The 21,907-nt window shown below is 41.8% G+C and overlaps 1 protein-coding gene across 1 annotated transcript in view; it reads right to left on the bottom strand.

The window, feature by feature from the left end:
• Window positions 1-1,907: 1,907 nt before the first annotated feature.
• The window catches only part of WDR64 (WD repeat domain 64), a 129,475-nt gene continuing 109,475 nt past the window's right edge, over window positions 1,908-21,907 (bottom strand). Inside the window, exons 21-29 of the mRNA XM_074948905.1 lie at window positions 20,420-20,571; window positions 19,557-19,662; window positions 17,094-17,155; window positions 12,443-12,552; window positions 11,347-11,535; window positions 8,182-8,281; window positions 4,999-5,079; window positions 4,029-4,136; window positions 1,908-2,278 (exon numbers count right to left, since the gene is read on the bottom strand). Coding sequence (XP_074805006.1) covers window positions 2,171-2,278; window positions 4,029-4,136; window positions 4,999-5,079; window positions 8,182-8,281; window positions 11,347-11,535; window positions 12,443-12,552; window positions 17,094-17,155; window positions 19,557-19,662; window positions 20,420-20,571 — 1,016 coding nt within the window. The 3' untranslated portion in view covers window positions 1,908-2,170. The remainder of the gene's footprint in view (window positions 2,279-4,028; window positions 4,137-4,998; window positions 5,080-8,181; window positions 8,282-11,346; window positions 11,536-12,442; window positions 12,553-17,093; window positions 17,156-19,556; window positions 19,663-20,419; window positions 20,572-21,907) is intronic.

Below are 21,907 nucleotides of genomic sequence, written 5' to 3'. Positions count from 1 at the left end.
GAAAGCTGCTAGTGTGTTATGGGCACTATCAGAATACAAATATTAAATGATAAAGTACCAGTGGTACTGGACACAGTTGCTTAGGCCTTAAATTGAATTATTCACACAGCTTAATTGTATGACAAATAACTGGATTGTTACCCCCATCATGAATAAAATTCAGTTGTGGCTGCTGTCATGTCTTTCCCCAGTTTTATTTTCTTTTATACTTAACTTATGTACAAGAACTGCAGCAATCCACCCTAACTGCAGAAGCATGTTGCAAATTAGCATGCAAACCACCATGACAGTAGCTGATGGACTCCTAGTAATGTTCTGCAGCATAGGATATTTTGGAAAGGAAGTTTTAGTAAGTGCTGCATTTAGATCATGTGTTTCCATTAAATCTTTGCTGAGAAGCAGAGATGCGAGAGATAGATTTATGTCAGTTACTGGATTTGCAAAAGAGAAGAATGAAAGTTAGTGAGATTCTACTGTATTATCTAAATTTTATTCAACTTTTGGTTCTCACCCCTGCATGCCTAACTGGGGGGAAACTGCTGAGGTTAAAGGGAGATTTCCCTCAGTACGCATCACAGGATTATGGTCTTAAAATAAAAATAAACCAAGTTTTCCCTAAGAGTACATGGTTAAAAAAAGCCTCAGATGATGCACACACACCCCTCATCATAATACAACTATATAATAATGCAGAATACTCAGACCCACATGTACTTTAAAAAAAATCACATTACCTATTTGCAAATGACTGATATGAACCAATTTTTGGTGACTCCATGCAGTGGCAGGGTGCTAGTGTTGCTTACGCTAAGAGTGTTTCCCTGGTTCATCTGAGACTGGAAAACAGTGGATTTCCAGGATAAAGGTGTGATGGGTTGGACCCCCCTTCTGGGATGCCACCTGCTGTATTTGGGGTCTCACTGAGCCTGCCTGGTCCACCAGCCTGGGCTCCCTCACCTGGTCCTGCTGTGCATGCACGTCTCTCTCTCTCTTTCCCTCTCTCCCCCCCTACCCTCTCTCCCCCCGGCCCCGAGTGTAAACCCAAATTATATTGTCTTGCGCTGTAGAGAGGTCTATATGCGTAAGCTCATAAAATTTGCCCCCCTCCCTCACTCTAGAGGAAGATATGCACAGCTTTTTGCACCCCCTGTTATGAAGTGCACAAACTGGGTTTTAGAATTAAAATTTACCTTTTGTAGTTAATAAACTTTTTTTTATGTGATTATAAGGGATAGCAAACAGAACAAAGCAGATTACTGAGCAAATAAAACAAAACACACAAACTAGGCTTAATATATTAAATAAATTGGCTACAAATAGTAATTTCTCACCCTAAATGTTGTTTTATGCAGGTTGTGGAGTTTCCTGAAGGTAAACTGCACTGCTTGCTGCATAGAGTTTCAGGTATTCTTTTTCACAGGCCAGACCCTTTCTTAGCCTAGATCCCATTCCTTCTCCTTAGGACAGTCTTAGATGTTTCTAGCACTCATCCTGAGCGGGGATTCAGTAAATAACCTGCAACCTTGATTGACTCACTTCCCAGCCTTAAATAGGATTTACGTATGGCCGGAATCTTTTTCCCCCCAGTCTGACCCCAACCCCATCCTCGTGGAAAATACGAGTAGTCCAAGATGCAATCCAATTTCAGATGATATGATCACATGACCCTACAATGTCAAAGCAGCAACACAGGAAGCTTCTCAGGAGGGTGAGAGATTAGTATCTTCAAAATCTTATTGTTCTCCCTAATGGCCCATTCAGGCTGATTGCATCTGGGGAACACCCACCAGACAGTAGGCAAACTCTTTTGCAATTGATACAGAACTAATATTCCTAACTTCAGATACAGAAATGATACACACATACAAATAGGGTAATCATATTCAGTAAATCATAAAACTTTCCAATGATAACTTACATGACCCATCTTGCAAAAAATACATTTTAGTTATGCCATATTCATATAATAAGCATATTTCTATGAAGAATATAGGGCGTGATGTGACAACAGGAGCAACTGATACATGAATTAACACAATATTGCTGGAGCACTGGAAATAAAGAAGTTGGACACAGAGGCTGTGCTTGTCTGCTTACCAGTAGCAATTACTTTGACTATGTATGATTTGCAGTGATCTCAAGGTTTATTTTTGATAACAGCAGTGGCAGTTTAGGGTTTTGCACCTTGGAAGGAAATGGAGGTGGCAAAGGACTGGATCACATTTGCCGCTGTAGCCTGGCTATTTTTTGCACTTCTTCTCTTGGATAAACGTGATGGCTGTAAGACAAAGCAGAACATTTAGCTACATATGTTAATCCTTGCTAGTGTATGTACTGAGTGAGCTCTATACAGTTCTACACTCTACTGGAAATATTTCTTACTGTGAAAATAATCAGACATGGTAGAAAAGATAAATTTTAAAATGACTTTTTGGAAGTTCTCCACTCTGACTTAGGAGGAAAACAAAACAAGAGTTATTCAAAAGGAAATCTATTTGTTACATTGTCTTTTCTAGGACATATCATGATGTTTATTTCAATACCTGTTCAGCTTAATTTTCTGTGCTATTTACATATTATAAACCACATCTCCGTGACATCTCCTGGGTGTCACCAACAAGTTCAGTCCAAAGTTTAACACATGCATCTTTATCACAGCCATGATAATAGTCCTGGATCCTGCTCCCATTTAACTTAAGGAAAGTATTGCCATTGACTTGAATGTCATTAGAATTGGTCCCAAAAGCATACTGATTTATACATTATGTGCCAATTCATGCAAGCCCTCACATGCAGAACTTCCAATGATTTCAACAGGAGTTCCAGGTGCTGATTGTTAAAAGACTGGACCCCAATTACCTCATTCAAAGTGGAAACCTAGAAAGGGCCACAAGCTCACGGGGATTAAACTCCCGCAATTTCAGAAGTGGTCTCCTCTAGGAAGAGGGGGCTTTAGGAGTCAGAATGGGAAAGGCCAAATCCTGCCAACCATAGGGTATGTCTACACTGAGCTGGGTGGTGTAATTTCCAGTTCGTGTAGACATCCCATTGCTACCTCTGATCAAACTAACCTGTTAAAAATAGAAGTGTAGCTACAGTGGCACAAGCAGCAGGATAGGCTAGCCACCCAAGTACAATCCCATCTGAAACCCTAGATATGTACTCGGAGTATCTAACCCCTCCTACTGTGCCTACACTTCCATTGTCAGTATGTTAGCTCGAGCAGAGTCATGGAGGAGGGGGAAGAAGAAGTTGTTCCAGGTATGGACCATTTCTGAGAAAAAAGTAGTTTTTAGATAAACTGTTTAGCAATGTTAATGTTTACTTCTCTCTAAATATAAATATATAAGAGATTGGGTGATCCCATGATTTCTGCCACTTTGAGTAGCATTTCAAACAAATGAAAACTTGCTCTTCTTGATCAGTTTGGGTTCCAATGCAGATCTGAAACCATAAGAATGGATTTGGATCCATGTGTTTGAATATGAACCACCTGAGAGTGCAGATTTCAGGGTTCTGGTTTGGTTTTCTCTCTAAACAGAAGGAGAAATACCTGTTGTCCAGAAGTTATACATGATGCCTCCATCAACAACTGACGGGCTTTATTGGGTTTGATTTGCTGTATGTATGGTAAATTATTTGTCTTTGCCTCTTAAAGCTTTTCTCTCTTCTACTCCCACCCATTCATTTTTTGCTTTGTTAGGTAATCTGATTGTTTTGTATGGAGCTGATATATCAGAAAGGGTGCAGCCTGACATGACATTATGAAACACAACTGGAGATGATGGGATGTTACATTAAATATTTATGGGATAGATGGACCTAACACAAATCCCCAGATCTGAATGCCCTTACACTTTGGACAAGCTTGTATCGGTCATGGTCAGACCTATTTCTAGTTTCAGGTTGCAAAAAATTGATTTCTGTGTATTCACATCAATTGAATGGAAAGAGGAAAGAAATATATATAAAGGTAAGGATGGGCAAACATTTTGGGGCTAAAGTGAAGAAACTGCTAATCCACTTACCTCATAAAATCTATGATGCTTAATCCTTTTGAAGATAGTGTTAACTGAGTCTTGCTTCTCTTTTGACCCCAACTGGTGGAGAGCTTTGTGACTTGTTAGACTGAGAACCTTTGAAAAGTAATTTAGAGCAGTGTAGTTACAGAATAGCCTCCTATGAGCGCACCAGTTTGTACTGATAACCAACAGCCTGTATAACAAAGTGTTTCTAAGACTTTTAGTTCACTAAACCAATAACATCTGATTCTGATCTCACATGCTCATAAAAATCCAATGGATATTTCCCCAATTCATAGAAAGGGGAGTTCAGAATCAGTCCCCCCTTGTATTTTATTTTTTCTTCTGTGAGAAAGCAGGGTGCAAATTTCCAAAGCACATTAGCTGGAAGTGGAAGATCATCATGTGTGCCGGATTGGCTGAATGCTCTTTACCAACTCTCTGAATGCTCTCCCATCAGCAGGGGGCAGATGTACAGCTATGTGACTGAGCAGAATTTGGGCCTGTATCTCTAATGCAGTTGTTTATATAAATAGTAAGCCAATTAAATTGGAATGAAAAGTCCCATGCAGGTTTAGCATTTGTATGCTCAGTGGAATATGGTATTAGCATATATTGCCCAACGCCTTGTGCAAATAGAAGCAATGGTCATTGGGCTGGTTGAAAGAAAAGAGATTGAGCATAAATTTTAAGGTCATGAGCTTTGATAGGAGAAGTACAAGGCTGAAAGACTCACCTTGCAGAATGGTCTTTTGATCAGTCTTCACAGGAGGCGCCCTGTTATCATGCTAACTACCGTTGAATGGAGATGGATAGGGAGTAATTCAAGCCAAGTCAAAAGAAATTAAATTGAGAAGCAGACAGTTTATAATAGCAAGTCACAGGGTTTGCGATTTTAAAATTTTTCTAATTTTAACAGTTTTTGCTATATCAATGACAATGCTTGAGGTATAAAAGCAGATGAACTTGAACTTACCCTGTATATAGGTATAGAGCCAAACACAACACCAGCCTCTTTGTTTCCTGACTTGAAACTTTCCAAAGGTTGTCTATTAACCTTAAAAATAGAAAACAGAGTCAACATATTTCCAGTTATAGGCAACAGCAAGATAGTAGAAATCACATCTAGTGGAGTTTCCATAAATCTGCATAGGTAACATTCACTCCATATTACTAAAGAAAAAAAAAATCACATCTACATGTAAAAAAATCCTTGGGTTTGTGTCCAGTTGTGTTTCTGTGCCATATATAAAAATAGCCTGGGAGGTTTTTGTCCAAAAATTGGGGGATGGGGTTCTGCTTGTTTTATAATGAATGGAGAGTTGACCTAACTAGACCGAGAGCTGAGCCAACAAGTTGGAGGGAAAGGGAGGACTTTTAGTCAGATTATTTAAAACTATTTGAAAACATATTTAACTCCAATGCCTCATGAACACCTGGAACTGGGAAAAACAGACATGCCATTCCAGATATTTAAACTGATTTTTCAAAACCCTTCAGGCATTCTTTATACAAAATGTAAATATGCTAACGAGGCATAAGCTCAATTTAAAAAAAAAAATTTTTAGGTCAGTTTTAACAGTATATGTTGGTTGGGGGATGTTGCTAAAGGAGGGCTGAGTTCTAACCCCAGTCACCATGGGATGATGGGCTGGGAACTCCCAGGGGACCCCAGTCCCAACTGACAGTGTCATTGCAAAGCAGTCAGGTGGGAAATCTCTTTGAGCATGCAAACTTTCACTCTTCCACTGCCTATCAGGAAAAAAAATTACATTTCTTCTGTATGTTGATGGAAAGGCCAAAGTTGTGCAAATGTTGGATGTACTTTGATCATTCATCCATGCAAAAATATGACTGCTAAAACCTACCTAGGTTATTAGATTCCATGTATTTGAGAGTGGAGGTCACTTATATGATATAGTGCTGATTTCCCACTAGGAACACAGTTTATGATCATGCAACAGGGAAAAAATTATCTAAAAATGAAATACTGTCAGGTTTTCATAAAACACTGAAATATGAGTTTTCTGCAAAAATCAAATTGCATTTTAAAGAAAGTCCCTGATTAAATTTTATATTAATCCTCTTTTATAGCATCCTCTGGTAGATAATTGAAGTGCACATGCAATTGTTATAGTTTAAGAGGATTCACATCCTCAGAATTTAAAAAGTCCCTCATTAATTTCTTCCCATATATCTCAGGTTTGACTTCTAGACTTCTTAGCTTCAGCACTGGTAGCATCACAGAATTAAAGTTAATTCACTGAGGTGCGTACATGTGATTTGAAAGTGCGTATGCAGACCTTTAGGTACTTACACACACCTTGAAGGATATGCAAATATGCTGAGATGGATTTACATGGTCCCCCATAGAATAAGCAAGATTTTGTCAACCCTTATCAGCAACACTTTCAGAGGTGTCCATGAATTATCAAAGTAACTGAAGACAAGAGCAGTTTCCTCTCACATGTTGATGTGGCCTCTCAGCCCAATCATCTTTTTCAAAAATTACCAACTTAAGTAGTACAAGTCACAAGCTAAAATGCAAATCAGAAGTCACCAGAGCACACACTTGTTGAGTTGTCCCACATTCCAGTCAGCCACTGAGTTCACTTCAGTAGTACAGTATATTTTAATTTTATATGCCATCAGTATTACAAAGTCTATTTTTTCACTTTGCTCCCCCCCCATTGTACCTAAAGCTGCAGTACAATAGATTTGGGTTCTAATCACCAATAGTTCCTCGCTTTGTAGGGAACATTTGACTATCCCACAAAAGCCACATGCATTCCCTTTGATGTAATATCAGGCAATAGGGAAAAATGATGTCTGGAGTCCATGACCAACATAGCTTAATGGGAAACATATTTGGCCGCCTTTGGGGTCAAAGTGGCAGAATACCTCAACCACATGGTTGTCATCACCCTGAAGTCATCACCACACACTCCTGTCATGGGGCCAGGAGGAGTAAGACCCAACCATGCCACTTTTAGAATCCCAGCGAACAGGGACTAGGAGAAAGGAGGAGCTGGCTGTCAACCTAGGGGGACATGCATCAAAGAGGAGCATATCATCCTCACCCTATCCTTATTACACCAAGGGCAGGGAGAGTGGAGTAGCTGACCATGAACAATAGTGCTGTCTTGTCCCAGACAATCTCTGCCTTGGGGGCATGGGATTCTAGCATTCTGCTGCTATAGTTGCCAGAAAGATTTTTGATCTGCCAGAGGCAGCTCGTGTAGATAATTATATCAGTTCTGTTGGCTACATTAAGGTAATGGCTGACTGTACAGGTAGGGACACAATATCAGGAATTTCAGGAGGATGGCAGGAAGTCCACGCCCCAGTTTGCTTCTTTCTCTCAGCCATTCTAGCACTGGAGAACAGGAATGCCACTTCATTGAGGGGTAGAGGGGAGCTCACATAGCAAAAGGCCACTTAGCTCTCACTGGACTGGCTCTTTTTGGTTTTGCCTTTCCAGTACACCTTGCAGGGAGAGAAGAGAATCTGGCCCAAAGGTGACATGTACCAAGCTAGATAGAGGGGCATGTATAAAGCACTTCTACTCAGCTAGAGTTCTGCAAAATGTTCAGATTTTAGATCTCATTAAAACCTTGAAGCGAGGACCAGGCATAAAAAGATTTACCAGCGTTCTCACCTACCTTTCAAGCAAGTCTGTGATATTTAGGGTTTGCACGTCTTACTATATGCGCAATGTACCTCAGGTGGCACATGACCAGGATTCAAAGAATTTGGTATGCTGGTTGGATCATTTATTTTCCCGGGCCAGGTACTGATGGGGAGTGCGACGTGAACATGGATCCATGCCCCCCAGAGTTTGCACTCAGTTGAACTTCCCAAGTTTGTATTGAAACCCTATAAAACTTCAAATTTCAAAAGGTTTGCACTGGAACCATGTTTTATGTGGTTTTGATACAAACTAGGGAAGTTCAACCGAGTATCACTCAGACTTGATACTTGGAAGTGTGAAACCATGTGAATTGAAACCCAGCAGACAGTTTGCACAAACCCCTTTGATTATTTCTATCCTTTTCTACAAAACAGGCCTCGGGCATTTGTTCTGGGCTATTTTCCAAATGTAAACATCTACCAGAATATTGCATAAAAGAAATACAACTGATTATGTCTCTTCACCTACCTTAGGAGAAGCTAGGGCTTTGAAAAACTTGAAATCCTGATCCACTTCGAAGGGTCTAGGCTTTTTTGAAAGCAAGGATGATTTGGTCAATGATTTCCACCTGTTCACAAGAGATAGGAAGAAAAAAACCTGATGTCTATAAAAAGAGGGCAGCATACAGTATCACACACATAATTAGCTTAGAAATACAATTTGAATTATAATTCATTCTATATCTTTGCAGAATAAAATTTAATGTAGATGCTTGATAAATGTCATGAGATGTTACTTAACACTTCACCAATCCAGGTTGGATTCATTTTCTTTCACTATGTTTGCACCATCTTCAGGCTGGTATGTTTATATATGGATCAGCAGTTATCAAGACTAAGCTCCAATACACTGTATCATAATGACTCAACATTATTTTCCATCTAGAACATAGTGACAGTATGCCAGGTTCTAGGCATGTGTAATGGTCCTCTCTTGGGTGCATGGCCTAGCGGTCACAGCTACAACTCCTGACTGCCAAGGGGATTGTGGGGAGGGGAGCCCAGGCTCTCTGACTCCACTGGGTTCCAACCCAGGGCCCTTTGGGCTACCAGTAGTCTGGCAACCAAGGCTGCTTAAGACTGTCCTCCCTGGGCCTCTTCCTCTTCTCCAACCCCCTGGGGTCAGCTTAGTCCAAGGCTTTTCCCTGGTGAGGAAACCCAAACCACAATAAGTAAAGGAGGTTACCAAAGTCCAAGGTCCACAGGATACTTCCCTCTCTAGTTGTCTCAGGGAGGGCCCCTTTGGGCAGCTGTGTCAGAGTCTTAGGTTTCCCTTTGCTCTGCTGGAGCTGTGGGCTATATGTCTGCTCACCTCCAGCCCTGCCACCCAAATGAGCTAGTTCCCTTCCTTTTAATTCCTCCAGCAGATGGAGCATTTGCTGCAGGTGTGGTGGGGCAGGGCCTGGCTGAGCCCCAAATAATCCCTTAACCCCTTGTTGCCCAGTGTGGGGTTTGTACACCCCATTACAGCATGGCATTGCAGAGCTTTTCTGCCGATTCAACTGGTTGCCAGACTACGTGGGCCTCAGCACAAGTTATAAGGAGAAAACATGTAGGGCTAGATCCTCAACTAGTGTATCAACTTAGCCCCATTTACAATTAATGCAGTCATGTTGATTTATACCAGCTAAGGATCTATATATCCTGTCATTCCACTGTTGAGAAGAGTTGAGACAAATTTACATAGAACGCTACTCACTGAAATTCTTCAGCAAGTCAATGAAGCCCTGGCTACTTTCACCAGCTGGGAATCTGGCCCAGTGTTTGCAAATGTTTATTTGAATTCGGATAGTCTGCTCGGTTCAATCACATTTGGACCCTTTTTATGTGTATGAACATTTGAGAAACACCTATTCCTTGTATGGATACCATTATCTCGATTCATTATTTGAAACTTTTAAAACAGCATAATGAATGAGGAAGAGTAATTATTCAATAAGGAAGCAGAAATAATACATATGGATTAAGTGACCCACAAGCTATTTCAGCTATTACAAATAGGGAAAAATGTGCCAAAAATATAGTCTTTGGGAGAAATATTTGCAAACAAAAATAGGTTAGCCATGTAATAATTTACTTGCAATAGTTAATTCACACCAATCTAATTACTGCAGTGTACTCTGTCTGCATGGTGTTATATCAACTGGCCACTCTAGCCTCATCTAGCACAGCAGGTCTACACTGCAAACAAAAACCTGTAGCCACCAAGTCTTAGAGCCTGGGTCAATTGACTTGAGCTTGTGCCCTGTATTCAACACCGCCTAAGGGCCCAATCCTGTCAACATTGCCAGGCATCATTCTTTATTCATGAGTTACTGAACTGACTCCAGTAGGACCATTCACCCTAGGAAGAATTGTTCTTACTGGTAAGTGTTAGCAGGATACAGCCCTACACTTTGGACCTTACAGCAGCACAGCTGTACCGCTACAGCTGTGCCACTGTAAGGTCTCCCTGGTGGCTGCTCTTTGCCGGCAGGAGAGAGCTCCACTGCCGGCATAATTAAAACCATCCCCAACAAGTGACGTTAGCTGTGTCAGCAAGGGAGCGTTTCCTGCCAACATAGCACTGTCCACACCAACGCTTTTGTCAGCGAAACTTATGTCGGTCAGGGAGGTGTTTTTTTCACAGCCCTGACCAACCAAGAAAAGTTTTACTGACAAAAGTGCTAGTGTAGACAAAGCCTAAATGATTATGGTCATTAATACTGAAGCATTCCCAAAAAGGCTTTGGCAAAAAGGTAACCTAAAAAGTGAATAGGATGCTGTACTGCGCGCCAGACGTATAGTTTAAGTGTTCATCACTTCAGAAGTCTAAGCAACTTTTGTCCAACTTGAACAGCTTTCCTTCCTTGCCAAAGGCTACATTTGGGCCAACTTTCAAACTTCTAGCTTCAGTATTTGACTTCTGCACATGCAGTGGTCACTATTTCAGCCAACACACTGGGGATTGAACCAGAGCTAAAAGTATGAGCTGCTACAGTTTGAGCTAAATCACTGAAGCTGGGCTGAGACATATTCACATCCTCTGCGGATTGCCACAGACAGGAACCTGTAACCCAACCCTCACCAGTGGTTACATAACATTCATGCCAACTTTGAAGCTCTCAGCTTTGAATTATGAGCACACACCAGAAAATACAGGAAAAATGCATTTTTATTCTACACCCCCATTCCTCAACAATTAAGCTAGTTTTGCTTTAACTTTTAGAAGGCTTCATCTTTGTGTTGAGATCAGGTAAGAAAAAGTTTTATCTTGAAACTATTTGTTTTTTAGAAGGTTCAGTCACCTTGTGGGGGTAAGAGGGAAACAATTTCCCAAACTTAACAAGAGTGTTCATTAAATACATACATTCTGATTAACTTTAGTGATTATCTAATTATCACAGCAGAGAATTAGTAGTTAGAATTCCAGGGCTCCAGTCCTGGCTCTGCCGCTTGCTATATGACTTTGAGTAAGTCACTTAACCACTGTGCCTTAGTTTACTCCTCTGTAAAATGGGGATAAAGTCTAACTCACGGAGTACTGTAAAACTTGTTTGCAAAGTACACATCCTCAGATGAAAGGTTTTCTAAAAGTGCGATGTGTTTGTTAATAGTCCCTAAAGCACATGTAAATAAATGTTTATGAGCTTACTTCTTCCTGTCCAGTATTAGAGGATATTCAAACTTCTGCTTCTTTTCCATGTACTTGCTGTCTTCTTTGATTATAATGGGAAATTCATTAACATCACAGGGCAAAATCAAATCACTGGATTCGGATAATTCAAACACCCTGCGCTGTCCGAAGTAACCAACATAGTGTCCATTTGGTGCGTGCCAGAGCCTAGAGGTGCAGAAGGAGAGATGGAAAAGGTGGGTAAATTTAGAAACTGAAAGAAAGTGAAGTGCCTTTAGAACAATATTATGTAATTTAATAACCCCTTACCAGTGTAGTAGACTAGTTATAAGACAATATCAGAGTTAAGATTGAGTGTACATAGCAAAGAAAGTAAATTAAGGCTAGAAAAACCTTAGAAGAATATTATAATTATAAAAAATAATAATTAAAAACCAAGACATTCAGCGCCAAGGCTAAAATTAAATCTAAAAATGTGAAAGTTTGGAAATGAAGAGTTAAGGCACTTCAAACAACCTCAACTGTCTCTGTAGAGAGATGCTGCCACCAAATGATTTTTAGACGTCAAATTTACTGGATTTGTTAATTTGTTTCAAAAACTTGAAGTTTACTTTTTTGTTAAGAGCAAATTGCATAATGGGCTATAAAACATTTTTCTTTAGCCAGGAAATTGCTATGATTTAATCTTCAAGATATCACATATGGGGCAAAATAACCTGGCATACTAATTTGACAAGAACCTGCACAAAGTTAAAATGGGATCCAAAAAAGAGCTCATTTCTAGAATGATAGGGCCTTTCTTTATGTGCTCAATTTCACACAATTGGTAGAAAAACTTGACTGTCCATCTCTGGACATTTCGAGAGACTGGTGGGGTTCAAACAAACAAACAAAAAGTATCTGAGACTTCTGCGTGGGGGCGGGGGGGGGAGAGTGGATGTATTATGTATAAAGCTAAGCTGTGCACATGCAGAACTGATTTTTTTTCCTCACCAAAACAGATACCTAAAATTATTTCAGTTCTGAGCTAGACAAAAGTCAGGCAAAAAGGGGAGCTCTGGGAAAAGAGAATCCATAGGTTAAAATCAATAACAAATGTTAGCCATGTCTGTACCTGACAGAACCATCCACAGAGGCCGTCACTACCAGGTTTTTCTCCTCCTCATAGAATAGGCTGACCACTTTGGTGGAATGAGCTCGCCAGTAGAGCTGCTGCTTTATTTGCTGAGGGGAGGAAAGCAAAACAAAACAAAATCCATCGCTGGCCACATTTCAGTCTGCTATGCACTCTAACATTGTTACCACTACAGTGTCCTTACGAAGCTGTCAAGGTTTCTTCCCCACTTTGAACTCTAGGGTACAGATGTGGGGACCTGCATGAAAACCTCCTAAGCTTACTTTTACCAGCTTAGGTTAAAACTTCCCCAAGGTGCAAACTATTTTACCCTTTGCCTTTGGACTTCCACTGCCACCACCAAATGTTTATCTGGGTGTACTGGGAAAACATTGTTTGGAAACATCTTTCCCCCCAAAATCCTCCCAACCCTTGCACTCCACTTCCTGGGGAAGGTTTGGTAAAAATCCTCACCAATTTGCATAGGTGACCACAGACCCAAACCCTTGGATCTTAGAACAATGAAAAAAACATTCAGTTCTTGAAAAGAAACATTTTAATAGAAGAAACAGTAAAAAGAATCACCTCTGTAAAATCAGGATGGTAAATACCTTACAGGGTAATTAGATTCAAAACATAGAGAATCCCTCTAGGCAAAACCTTATGTTACAAAAAGACACAAAAACAGGAATATTCATTCTATTCAGCACAGCTATTTTCTCAGCCATTTAAAGAAATCATAATCTAACACATATCTAGCTAGATTACTTACTAAATTCTAAGACTCCATTCCTGTTCTGTCCCCGGCAAAAGCATCACACAGACAGACACAGATCCTTTGTTTTTCTCCCTCCTCCCAGCTTTTGAAAGTATCTTGCCTCCTCATTGGTCATTTTGGTCAGGTGCCAGCGAGGTTATCCTAGCTTCTTAACCCTTTACAGGTGAAAGGTTTTTTCCTCTGGCCAGGAGGGATCTTCCCTTTATATTTATGACAGAAGCAAGCTGTCATCAGACCCAAAAGAAGTGAGGTTATGATAGCCCTTAAAACAGGCTGAAGGCAGTGTGCATGAAGACACGAGGCTAAATTCATCCCTAGTGTAACTCCACTGAACACAATGGAGTTATGCCAGGGACATTTTACTTTTGTTCTTCATGTTGTCTGCAGTCTGAAATAGACAATTCAGACCGAAAGGATAGACTTACTCTTTGTAGATAGGAAGAAACAGGGCTGGCCTTACCATGAGGCGAACTGAGGTGGCCGCCTCAGGTGCCAGACTGTGGTGGGGGCACCACTAGGACCCAGAGTGTAGAAAATTGTGTCTGCTGCTGGTGCATATGTATGCTCTCTGCTCTAGATGCACAGAGATGGTGGAGTGCTGTGCTGGAGGAAGGAGGGCACAAGAGACATAACAGGCAGGCAGGAGAAAAGGTGAGAGGGAATAACAGAAAGCAGCAGGAGCTGCAGGGAGAGAGAGGAGGAGGAGCTTCTTATGTACCTCTCTAGCACCCCCAGGAGCCTGGACTGATTAACACCAGCTTCTCAGGGAGCTTCCTGTTTCCTGCTGCTTCCCTGAACCCACTTGAGGAGAACAGGCAGTCAACTGAAGTAGTAGGAGCCAGTTAGCCCTTAAGACGCTGATATCTTCCCTCCCTCAGGACCTGCTACCAGCCTGCTTATTTGTCCCTTTCTGAATGTTGAGAGCCACTATAGCTGGCACAGGACAGCAGTCATGAGTGAAAGAAGAAAACACCCCTCTGAGGCAGCATTCAGAAAAAGAAAGAAAGCGAAGGAAGCTTTTCTATCTAAGCAGGAAAGAGCTCTCCTGAGATACATAGACACAAATGTTCACAAGTGAGCCTTCTGGCCCCAGTGAGGATGTGAGTGGTGAGGAGATGCCTGATCTTCCAGTTAGTCAGAGTGCAGGTGACCTGGCAGCTACTGCACCATCCATATCTCCATCTCAAATGGATGTAACCATGCACATTCCTGAAGAAAAGTGTAAATCAGAGAAGAGTGTGGTGGAGGTGCAAGAAACAGCTGCTGCTGAGTTTAGTTCCTTAAGTCTAGATGATCCAGGACTGTGGACCCACTTGAGCAGTAGCCTGAGGGACTTCCTTATACTGCATGGGCCACAGCAAGTGAAAAACTTCATGTTCCCCAAAGACAATGAAAATAGCAGTTTCCATCCAACACATTACTGGCCTGAAATCTCCAATGGTGACAAAGTGGAGAGGCCATGGCTTATGTACTTAAAAACCCAGAATGCTGCAGACCTTTTTTGTTGCAAACTCTTCCAGTCCAATGTTCCAGCCACATTGGGTTCTACAGGAACCAAGGACTGGAAAAATCTGTCTAGAAATCTGGCATGCCATGAGAAGGCAGCAAATCACCAGAGAGCATTCCATAGGTGGAAAGAGCTTGAGATGAGACTAAGCTTAAAGGCCACCATAGATGATCAGCATCAAGAGAAGATTGCATCAGAGTCTCTTTACTGGCAAAATGTTCTGAAACGGCTCATTGCCATTGTGAGAATGCGTGCTACCCAAAACCTAGCACTGCGTGGCACTTCAGATCAGCTGTATGTGCCAAACAATGGAAACTTCCTTAAAATTGTGGAGCTGATGGCTGAGTTTGATGCTGTACTCCAGGAGCATCTAAGAAGAGTGACCACCCAAGAAATGTACACACATCATTACCTTGGAAAAACAATTCAAAATGAGATGATACAGTTACTGGCAACAACAGTCAAACAGAAGATTGTGGCAGATCTGAAGTCGGCCAGGTATTACTCTGTTATTCTGGACTGCACTCCAGACATCATCCATATGGAACAAATGACTTTAATGGTGCATTTTCTAACAACAACAGAACCTAAGGAAAATGTCCCTGTAATGGTGACTGTCAGAGAGCATTTTCTAGAATTTATTGACATTGATGATACTACAGGAGCTGGTCTGACAAGTGTGCTTCTTAAAAAGCTGCAAGATACGGGCGTTGCGATAGTTGACGTGAGAGGTCAGGGCTACAATAATGGTGCCAACATGAGAGGAAAGAACAGAGGAGTGCAGACACAGATCCGAGAGTTAAACCCTCAAGCTTTTTTTGTCCCATGCAGTTCTCATTCATTGAACTTGGTGGTCAGTGATGCAGCATCAGTTTCTAGGGAGGCTGCTGAATTTTTTAATGTAATTCAAAGCATCTTTGTATTTTTCTCTGCATCAACTCATCAATGGCAAATTTTGAAGGAACATCTGGGAACATCCTCTCTGACACTGAAACTACCGAGTGTCACATGATAGGAAAGTCGAGTGGAGGCGATAAAGCCTATCAAACAACAAATTGGGAAGATAGATGATGCCATAGTTGCCATTATGGACGATAATGCTATGACAGGAACTGTCTGTGGGAGAACAGTGGCAGAGGGAAATGGAATCACCAGAAACGTACATAACTTCAAATTTCTGTGTGGCTTAGTGTTGTGACATGACATACTCTTTGAAAGAGAGACTCCAAGGTGTTGACCTTGATATATCTGGAGCAATGGAACAACTGGACAAAGCAAAGTCATACCTACAGTCTCACCGGTCAGATGAGGGATTTCAAAGCGTTCTGAAGAGTGCACTGGCAGAGGAACTTCACACTGAAGCTATTTTCCCACCCATTCAAGAATACAAGAGTCACCGAAGAAGACGACATTTTGATTAAGAGGCACGGGATAATCCCATAAGAGACCCCAAACAACAATTCAAAGTAGAATTCTTTAACCAGGTGCTAGATTGTGCAATACAGTCAGTTGAAGAAGGTTTCATGCAGCTCATGGAACACAGCAGTACATTTGGGACCAGCAATGAAGGGCACTAGAGACAGTGTTGACACATGATGATATGCGCGACATTGATGTGAGTGATTTAGGTGATGAACTGAAAGCCGTTTCAAGATACTTTTCAGCAGGATCAACTCCAAAGGCTGTTCTGGAATATATGTGCACAAATAAGATGACCACCCTCTTTCCAAATGCTTTTGTTGCTCTGCGCATACTTCTAACACTTCCTGTAACAATTGCCAGTGGAGAACACAGCTTCTCCAAGCTGAAGTTAATAAAAACACATCTACGCTCCACAATGACACAGGAGAGGCTGGTCAGCCTTGCAACCATCTCAATAGAGCATGAGTGCTGGCCCAGACTGTGGACCTTCAGCAGGAAGCAGTTCAAATCTTTGCAACCAAGAAGGCACGGAAAGCACCACTTTGATTATTCAAACAGATGAAAATGCCAGTGTTTACTATGCAGACAAGAAAAGTTACATTTGCTGTTCAGGCGTTTGAAAGTTAAGTGTTACTTCAAATTTTTGAACAAGGCATTTTAAGTTGTTAGTTCTCCTTTATTGGGGTAGGTAGCAGAGCAGTACCATGAGAGGAGCAGAACACGAAGAAGGCAGAACTGAGACCTTTCAAAGTTTTGGCCCAAGCGAGGGGACATGGGGATATCATTTGAGCTCCCCACCTCAGGTGCCAAAATGTTGTGGGCCGGCCCTGGGAAGAAAGTGGACTGAACTTGTCTCAGGATAGTGAAGTATAATTCCATTTTTCTCTACCTGTCATATGTGAATGGTAAATTATTTGGGTGGAAAAATGATTTTTCATTCTCACCTTATTTTCATCCTGCGGATCTTCCAGGAATGAGCCAGTATTCCAGCGCATGATATGCCCCTCTGTGTTTAAAAAAAAACAAAAAAACAGAATCATTTCAAAAGAGGTTCAAACTTCTTTATAAGGGCCCTCTGTTGCTAGATATGCTACCAAGTTAAGATCAGGGTTGGAAGGGACCTCAGGAGGTCATCTAGTCCAACCTGCTGCTCAAAGCAGGACCAAGCCCCAATTTTTGCCCCAGATCCCTAAATGTCCCCCTCAAGGATTGAACTCACAACCCTGGGTTTAGCAGGCAAATGCTCAAACCACTGAGCTATCCCTCCCCCTGAGGGATAAGGACCTGGCTAAGGACAAGGTAGAAGGAAGCCAAGGGTCTGGGCATTGAAAGTTAGTTTTTAGGATAATGTAAATGTCACTTAACTATTTCATTAGCAAACAAAGGAGAAAATGTTAGTCGATATGTTACAATGGAATACTGATCTCCAGCCTATTTATGAAGAATGTCACATTAACAGCATAGATTTAACGGTTTGTTAAAAGCATCTAAGAATTTTAAATAATTACAAACACACAAAAACAGTCACCTACTAAGCAGAGTTACCTACTGCATAGACCAAACATGAGGGAGTTTCAGAGGGGTGACGTTTTTCATTTTAAAATGACAAACTGGACAGAGTTTGATCAATCACATGCATAATGCAAAAGAAAATAATTCATGCCTTTCTAGTGTGCTCATGTGGGATACACAGTCCAAGAGGAGGGAGACTGACCACTGAAATGGGAACATTTACCTTGATATCGTGTCCCTCCACTGCTCTTTGCTGCAGTTTTCTTCCCATGATACAGTTCCTCCATCACCACTGAAATCTTCCCTTTGTTGCTCTCCCAGTAGGAGGCTTCTGGGTAGTCCCAACAGCCACCTTTGGCAGACCTAGTCTCTAGAACTGTACACTTGGGCAGAGAGAAATGTGGGCAGCCCTAGTAGGGAAAGGATGAGAGGGGAGGAGGAGGAGATAGCAGCAGTTGGGCTAACAGACGCTATCCAGGCAATATAGCAATGGGTGTCAGCAGTGGGGAGAAGGGAGGGGTGTGCAGGACACACACAGAGCAGAACTAGTAGGAAAACCTCTTGCAGTCACTTAGAATCTGCAGCCAGTAATATGCAAGCAGGTGGCCAAAAGGGGAAAGCCTCAAATGTAGGAGAAAGGGCTATGACACTAGCATGGAATACTCCTCCGTGAGCAGTAAAAAAAACTCCTTGCCGTCCTGTGCAATATGGGATAGTTGATTGGAGAGAAAGCTTTCCCTTTAACCTCTGACCATTTTTAGGGTATGTCTACACTGCAAACAGGAGTATGATCTGCAGCTCATGTGGACATACCCATGCCAGCTGTACTCTAGCTGGCTCAGCAAAAATAAAAGGATGCCATGGGCGTGGACTTCAGCATTAGTTGCATAAACCCACCTGACTTCCCTGGGTGCATTTGTTTGCATGGCTAGTGCTGAAGCCCACGCCATGGAGTCTTCACATCTATTTTTAGCGAGCTAGCTAGAGTACAGCTAGGGTGGCCATGACCACACAAGCTACCCCATTCATACCCCTGTTGCAATGCAGATGTACCCTTGGTGTCAACCTCAAACCATTGTTACGTTCTGAAAGGTCTGGAAAAGCTTTTTCCATCTCACTTCTGCCCAGCAGCAGAGCAGGAAGTGTGGAATTACTGTAAGAAACTCTGTTCTCATGGGATTTCCAGCAGGAACAGAAATGTAAGTACCTGATGTCTCATGAGATAGATGGAGACAAAGAAGATTTTTCAGGCCAAGTTTGAAGACACAAAGAGTCACAAAGTTTGAAGAGGTTTAGATAAGCTTCAGATAAGCAACCAAACTTTTGCATGTTTTGCCAAATGAAAGCCACCTTCAACCTTTTGAGGTTCACTAAACATTAAATTAACGATCAGAGAAAGGGCTGCTGGCAGAAGCATCAGTAATGCTTTTTCCCCTCACATTGCTGTGTTATTTATGAAACACAGGTCATTGTTGTATACGGAACTTTTCACTGTCCATGAACTAACTGTCTGTGTGCAACAACAGCCGCCAATTTGCTTTTAGTTGCAGCAGCCGGTTATGGAGAAAGTGGGACTTTTGCTTATTCTTAATCTTTGCCCTTAGTCTAAAATGAGGGAATTTAGATGGTAAGTATATGGGAGTTCTTTGTGTAAAGAAAATATAACACACTGCTCTTGCAAGTAGCCTCTGTACTGACAGTGTTGTTAGCTTCTGGCTTTAACCTGTATTCTTTACTCCCATAGACTCCCCTTTCCTTGATTTTAATGCAGTTTTGCTTTGGCCCTTCATTGCCACATTCCCAGCATGTTTTTACAATAATCTTTTTCAGCCACTACAAAGAGTCAGGAGAACTGTGACTGAGAAGCTGAGAAGTAAGTGACTGAGACCACTTACCCTTGGTGGCTGCTAAAAGCATTTTAGAAGAGATATCGGTGCACAGAGCAGTTAGAGGAATTGCAGGATGCTTTGTGAAGGGCAAAACTTTTCTCAGTAAATCTCCCTAAAACAAACAAAGTATAGAGGAAAGCAGACTTTATCCACAAAAAAATCAAAGCAACAGAAATTTTATCATGTTCACGTGATGCAATGTTTTCTGTTGCTTTGATTTTTCATGCATTAAGTAAATAGCAAACCATATTAGTCAGATTTTATACCAACAACATACATTGAGCTGCTTTATTATACCTGGGGGGTTCAATATCACAGTTAAATAAAACCACTGAAGTCCCTAAAACCTTTTTATAATATATCTTAATTTATCCACCTAGAATCAAACTCTTCCCTGTCTTGTAACCCATATCAACATCAACCTGATTGCACAATGTGCAAGTCATACCTGACCCTCTACTCATTTATACAGGTGCACAGCCCATTATTGCTACATTATTTTTCAAAGAATAAGTCAGTTAACAGAGCAGAATTCCTCTTATAATTGGAGCTGCAGACTCTGCCTTGCCCATCACACTGTCTCAGAAGGCAGAGGACGTAGATAAAGAATGGACCCCAAGGGAGTTACATACCTTTTCAGACAGTTGTCACTAGAATTATTCTAAGCCATGATTTTCCTCCTGTTCCCTTCCCCCTTCCCTTTGCTACAGCTGTTAAAGCAGCACTAAATTGCGTTCATAGAAATAATGATCAGTGGGAAAAAAAACTCCTATTACTTCATATGTTAGGTGAGAGCAGGATGCTGAAGATGTGGAGCATTTTCTTCTTTCACCCCCAACCCCATCCAAACATACAATCAAATACGTTACCCCAATAGTCCATAGATAGACACAGCCATTTTCATGGGCAGAGGCCAGTATTGGTGAGCATGTATGTCCAGCTGTGTTTCTGGAGAAGCCAGAGGCTGATTTTTTGGTGTCAGAGGGTTGCACGTCCTTCTCGTTGGTTGTCTCTTCCCCTTCTGGAATATAATTGACCCCATTATCTTCTTGCCATAGTTCTTACAGTTCTTTCTTTGAACACAAAGCAATGGAACAATGCTAAGAAAAACATTAACTTTGACAAAAGAAAACTTCATTATAAAACAAAAGCCCCTTTGAAAATATTTCATAAATACTAGCAAGGAGCCATGGGGAGAACTTGGGGACACATTGTTTAGGAAGTATTCTCATGATACTTCCTGTGCCAAACCGCACCATTCCTGTACAGGTGCGAAGAGCCCTTTTCACAGCATGGGGGCAGATTTCAGAGAGGCAGCATAGAGGGTCCGTGCTCCCCTTGTGTGCCTCACAGCAATGTTCTGCTGCATCTCTAACTGTGGGGGCAGGGCAGGGATATGACCAGGGGACCTGCAAAAGTGCAGATTCACTGGTCAGAGTCTTCCAGGGAGTAAAAGTTCAGGGTTGTGGCAGTGGCTACTAGCTCAGCCCTGAGGCTGCAGATGTAGCCCAGGGAGCGGTGCTGATATTCTGCAGGGAGAGAATTCCATCCTTCTCAAAACTACCAACAATCCCTATGCAAAGCCTGTCTGTCTCCTAAGCACTTGACAATTTGGCCTTCTATATTTCCTTCTTTGTTCTCTATTTCTAAAGATATGTGCGTGAACCAAGATATTTATTTTAAGGGTCTGTTTGCTTTTACCTCTAGGTCACTAGCTCAAACCTGACCCATGTGGATACTGTCTCCAGTGGCCTATGTGAAATAATTCAGTGTCCGTTCTGTTGACAGGGACACCCGTCTGGCAGGACCATCAATAGTGACTGTAGCCAAATTCCGGATTCAGTGTCAATTCCATTCTATTTGGAAGCTGCTGCAATCTCATGCTTGGCCTGCCACTGGGGAACACAATTTGCTGTCCAGATTCAAGTAAAGACTCCTAGCTGTGTCATCAGCATGCCGCAGATATTTCAGGACCCCAGTCTCTCATTATCTGCCCCAGCTGCCTTCCATGCACACTGATGAAACAGATCCCTACAGAACCCCACACAATCATAGAATATCAGGGTTGGGAGGGACCTCAGGAGGGGGACCTCAGGAGGTCATCTAGTCCAACCGCCTGCTCAAAGCAGGACCAATCCCCAGTTTTTACCCCAGATCCCTAAATGGCCCCCTCAAGGATTGAACTCACAACCCTGGGTATAGCAGGCCAATGCACAAACCACTGAGCTATCCCTCACAGGTGGATGAGCAGCTGGGATTTCTATATGCTTTAGCTGATACCTTCAAACATCTCCTTAAAGCCTCTCTGACAACAGGTAGACAGTTTGAAAAATGGGCTTTTCTTCCCCCAGGTTTAA

This window comes from Natator depressus, chromosome 3 (genome assembly GCF_965152275.1).
Source record: "Natator depressus isolate rNatDep1 chromosome 3, rNatDep2.hap1, whole genome shotgun sequence".
NCBI lineage: Eukaryota > Metazoa > Chordata > Testudines > Cheloniidae > Natator > Natator depressus.
The sequence above is the reverse complement of the archived record's forward strand: the minus strand, read 5'-3'. Positions and strand labels throughout refer to the sequence as shown.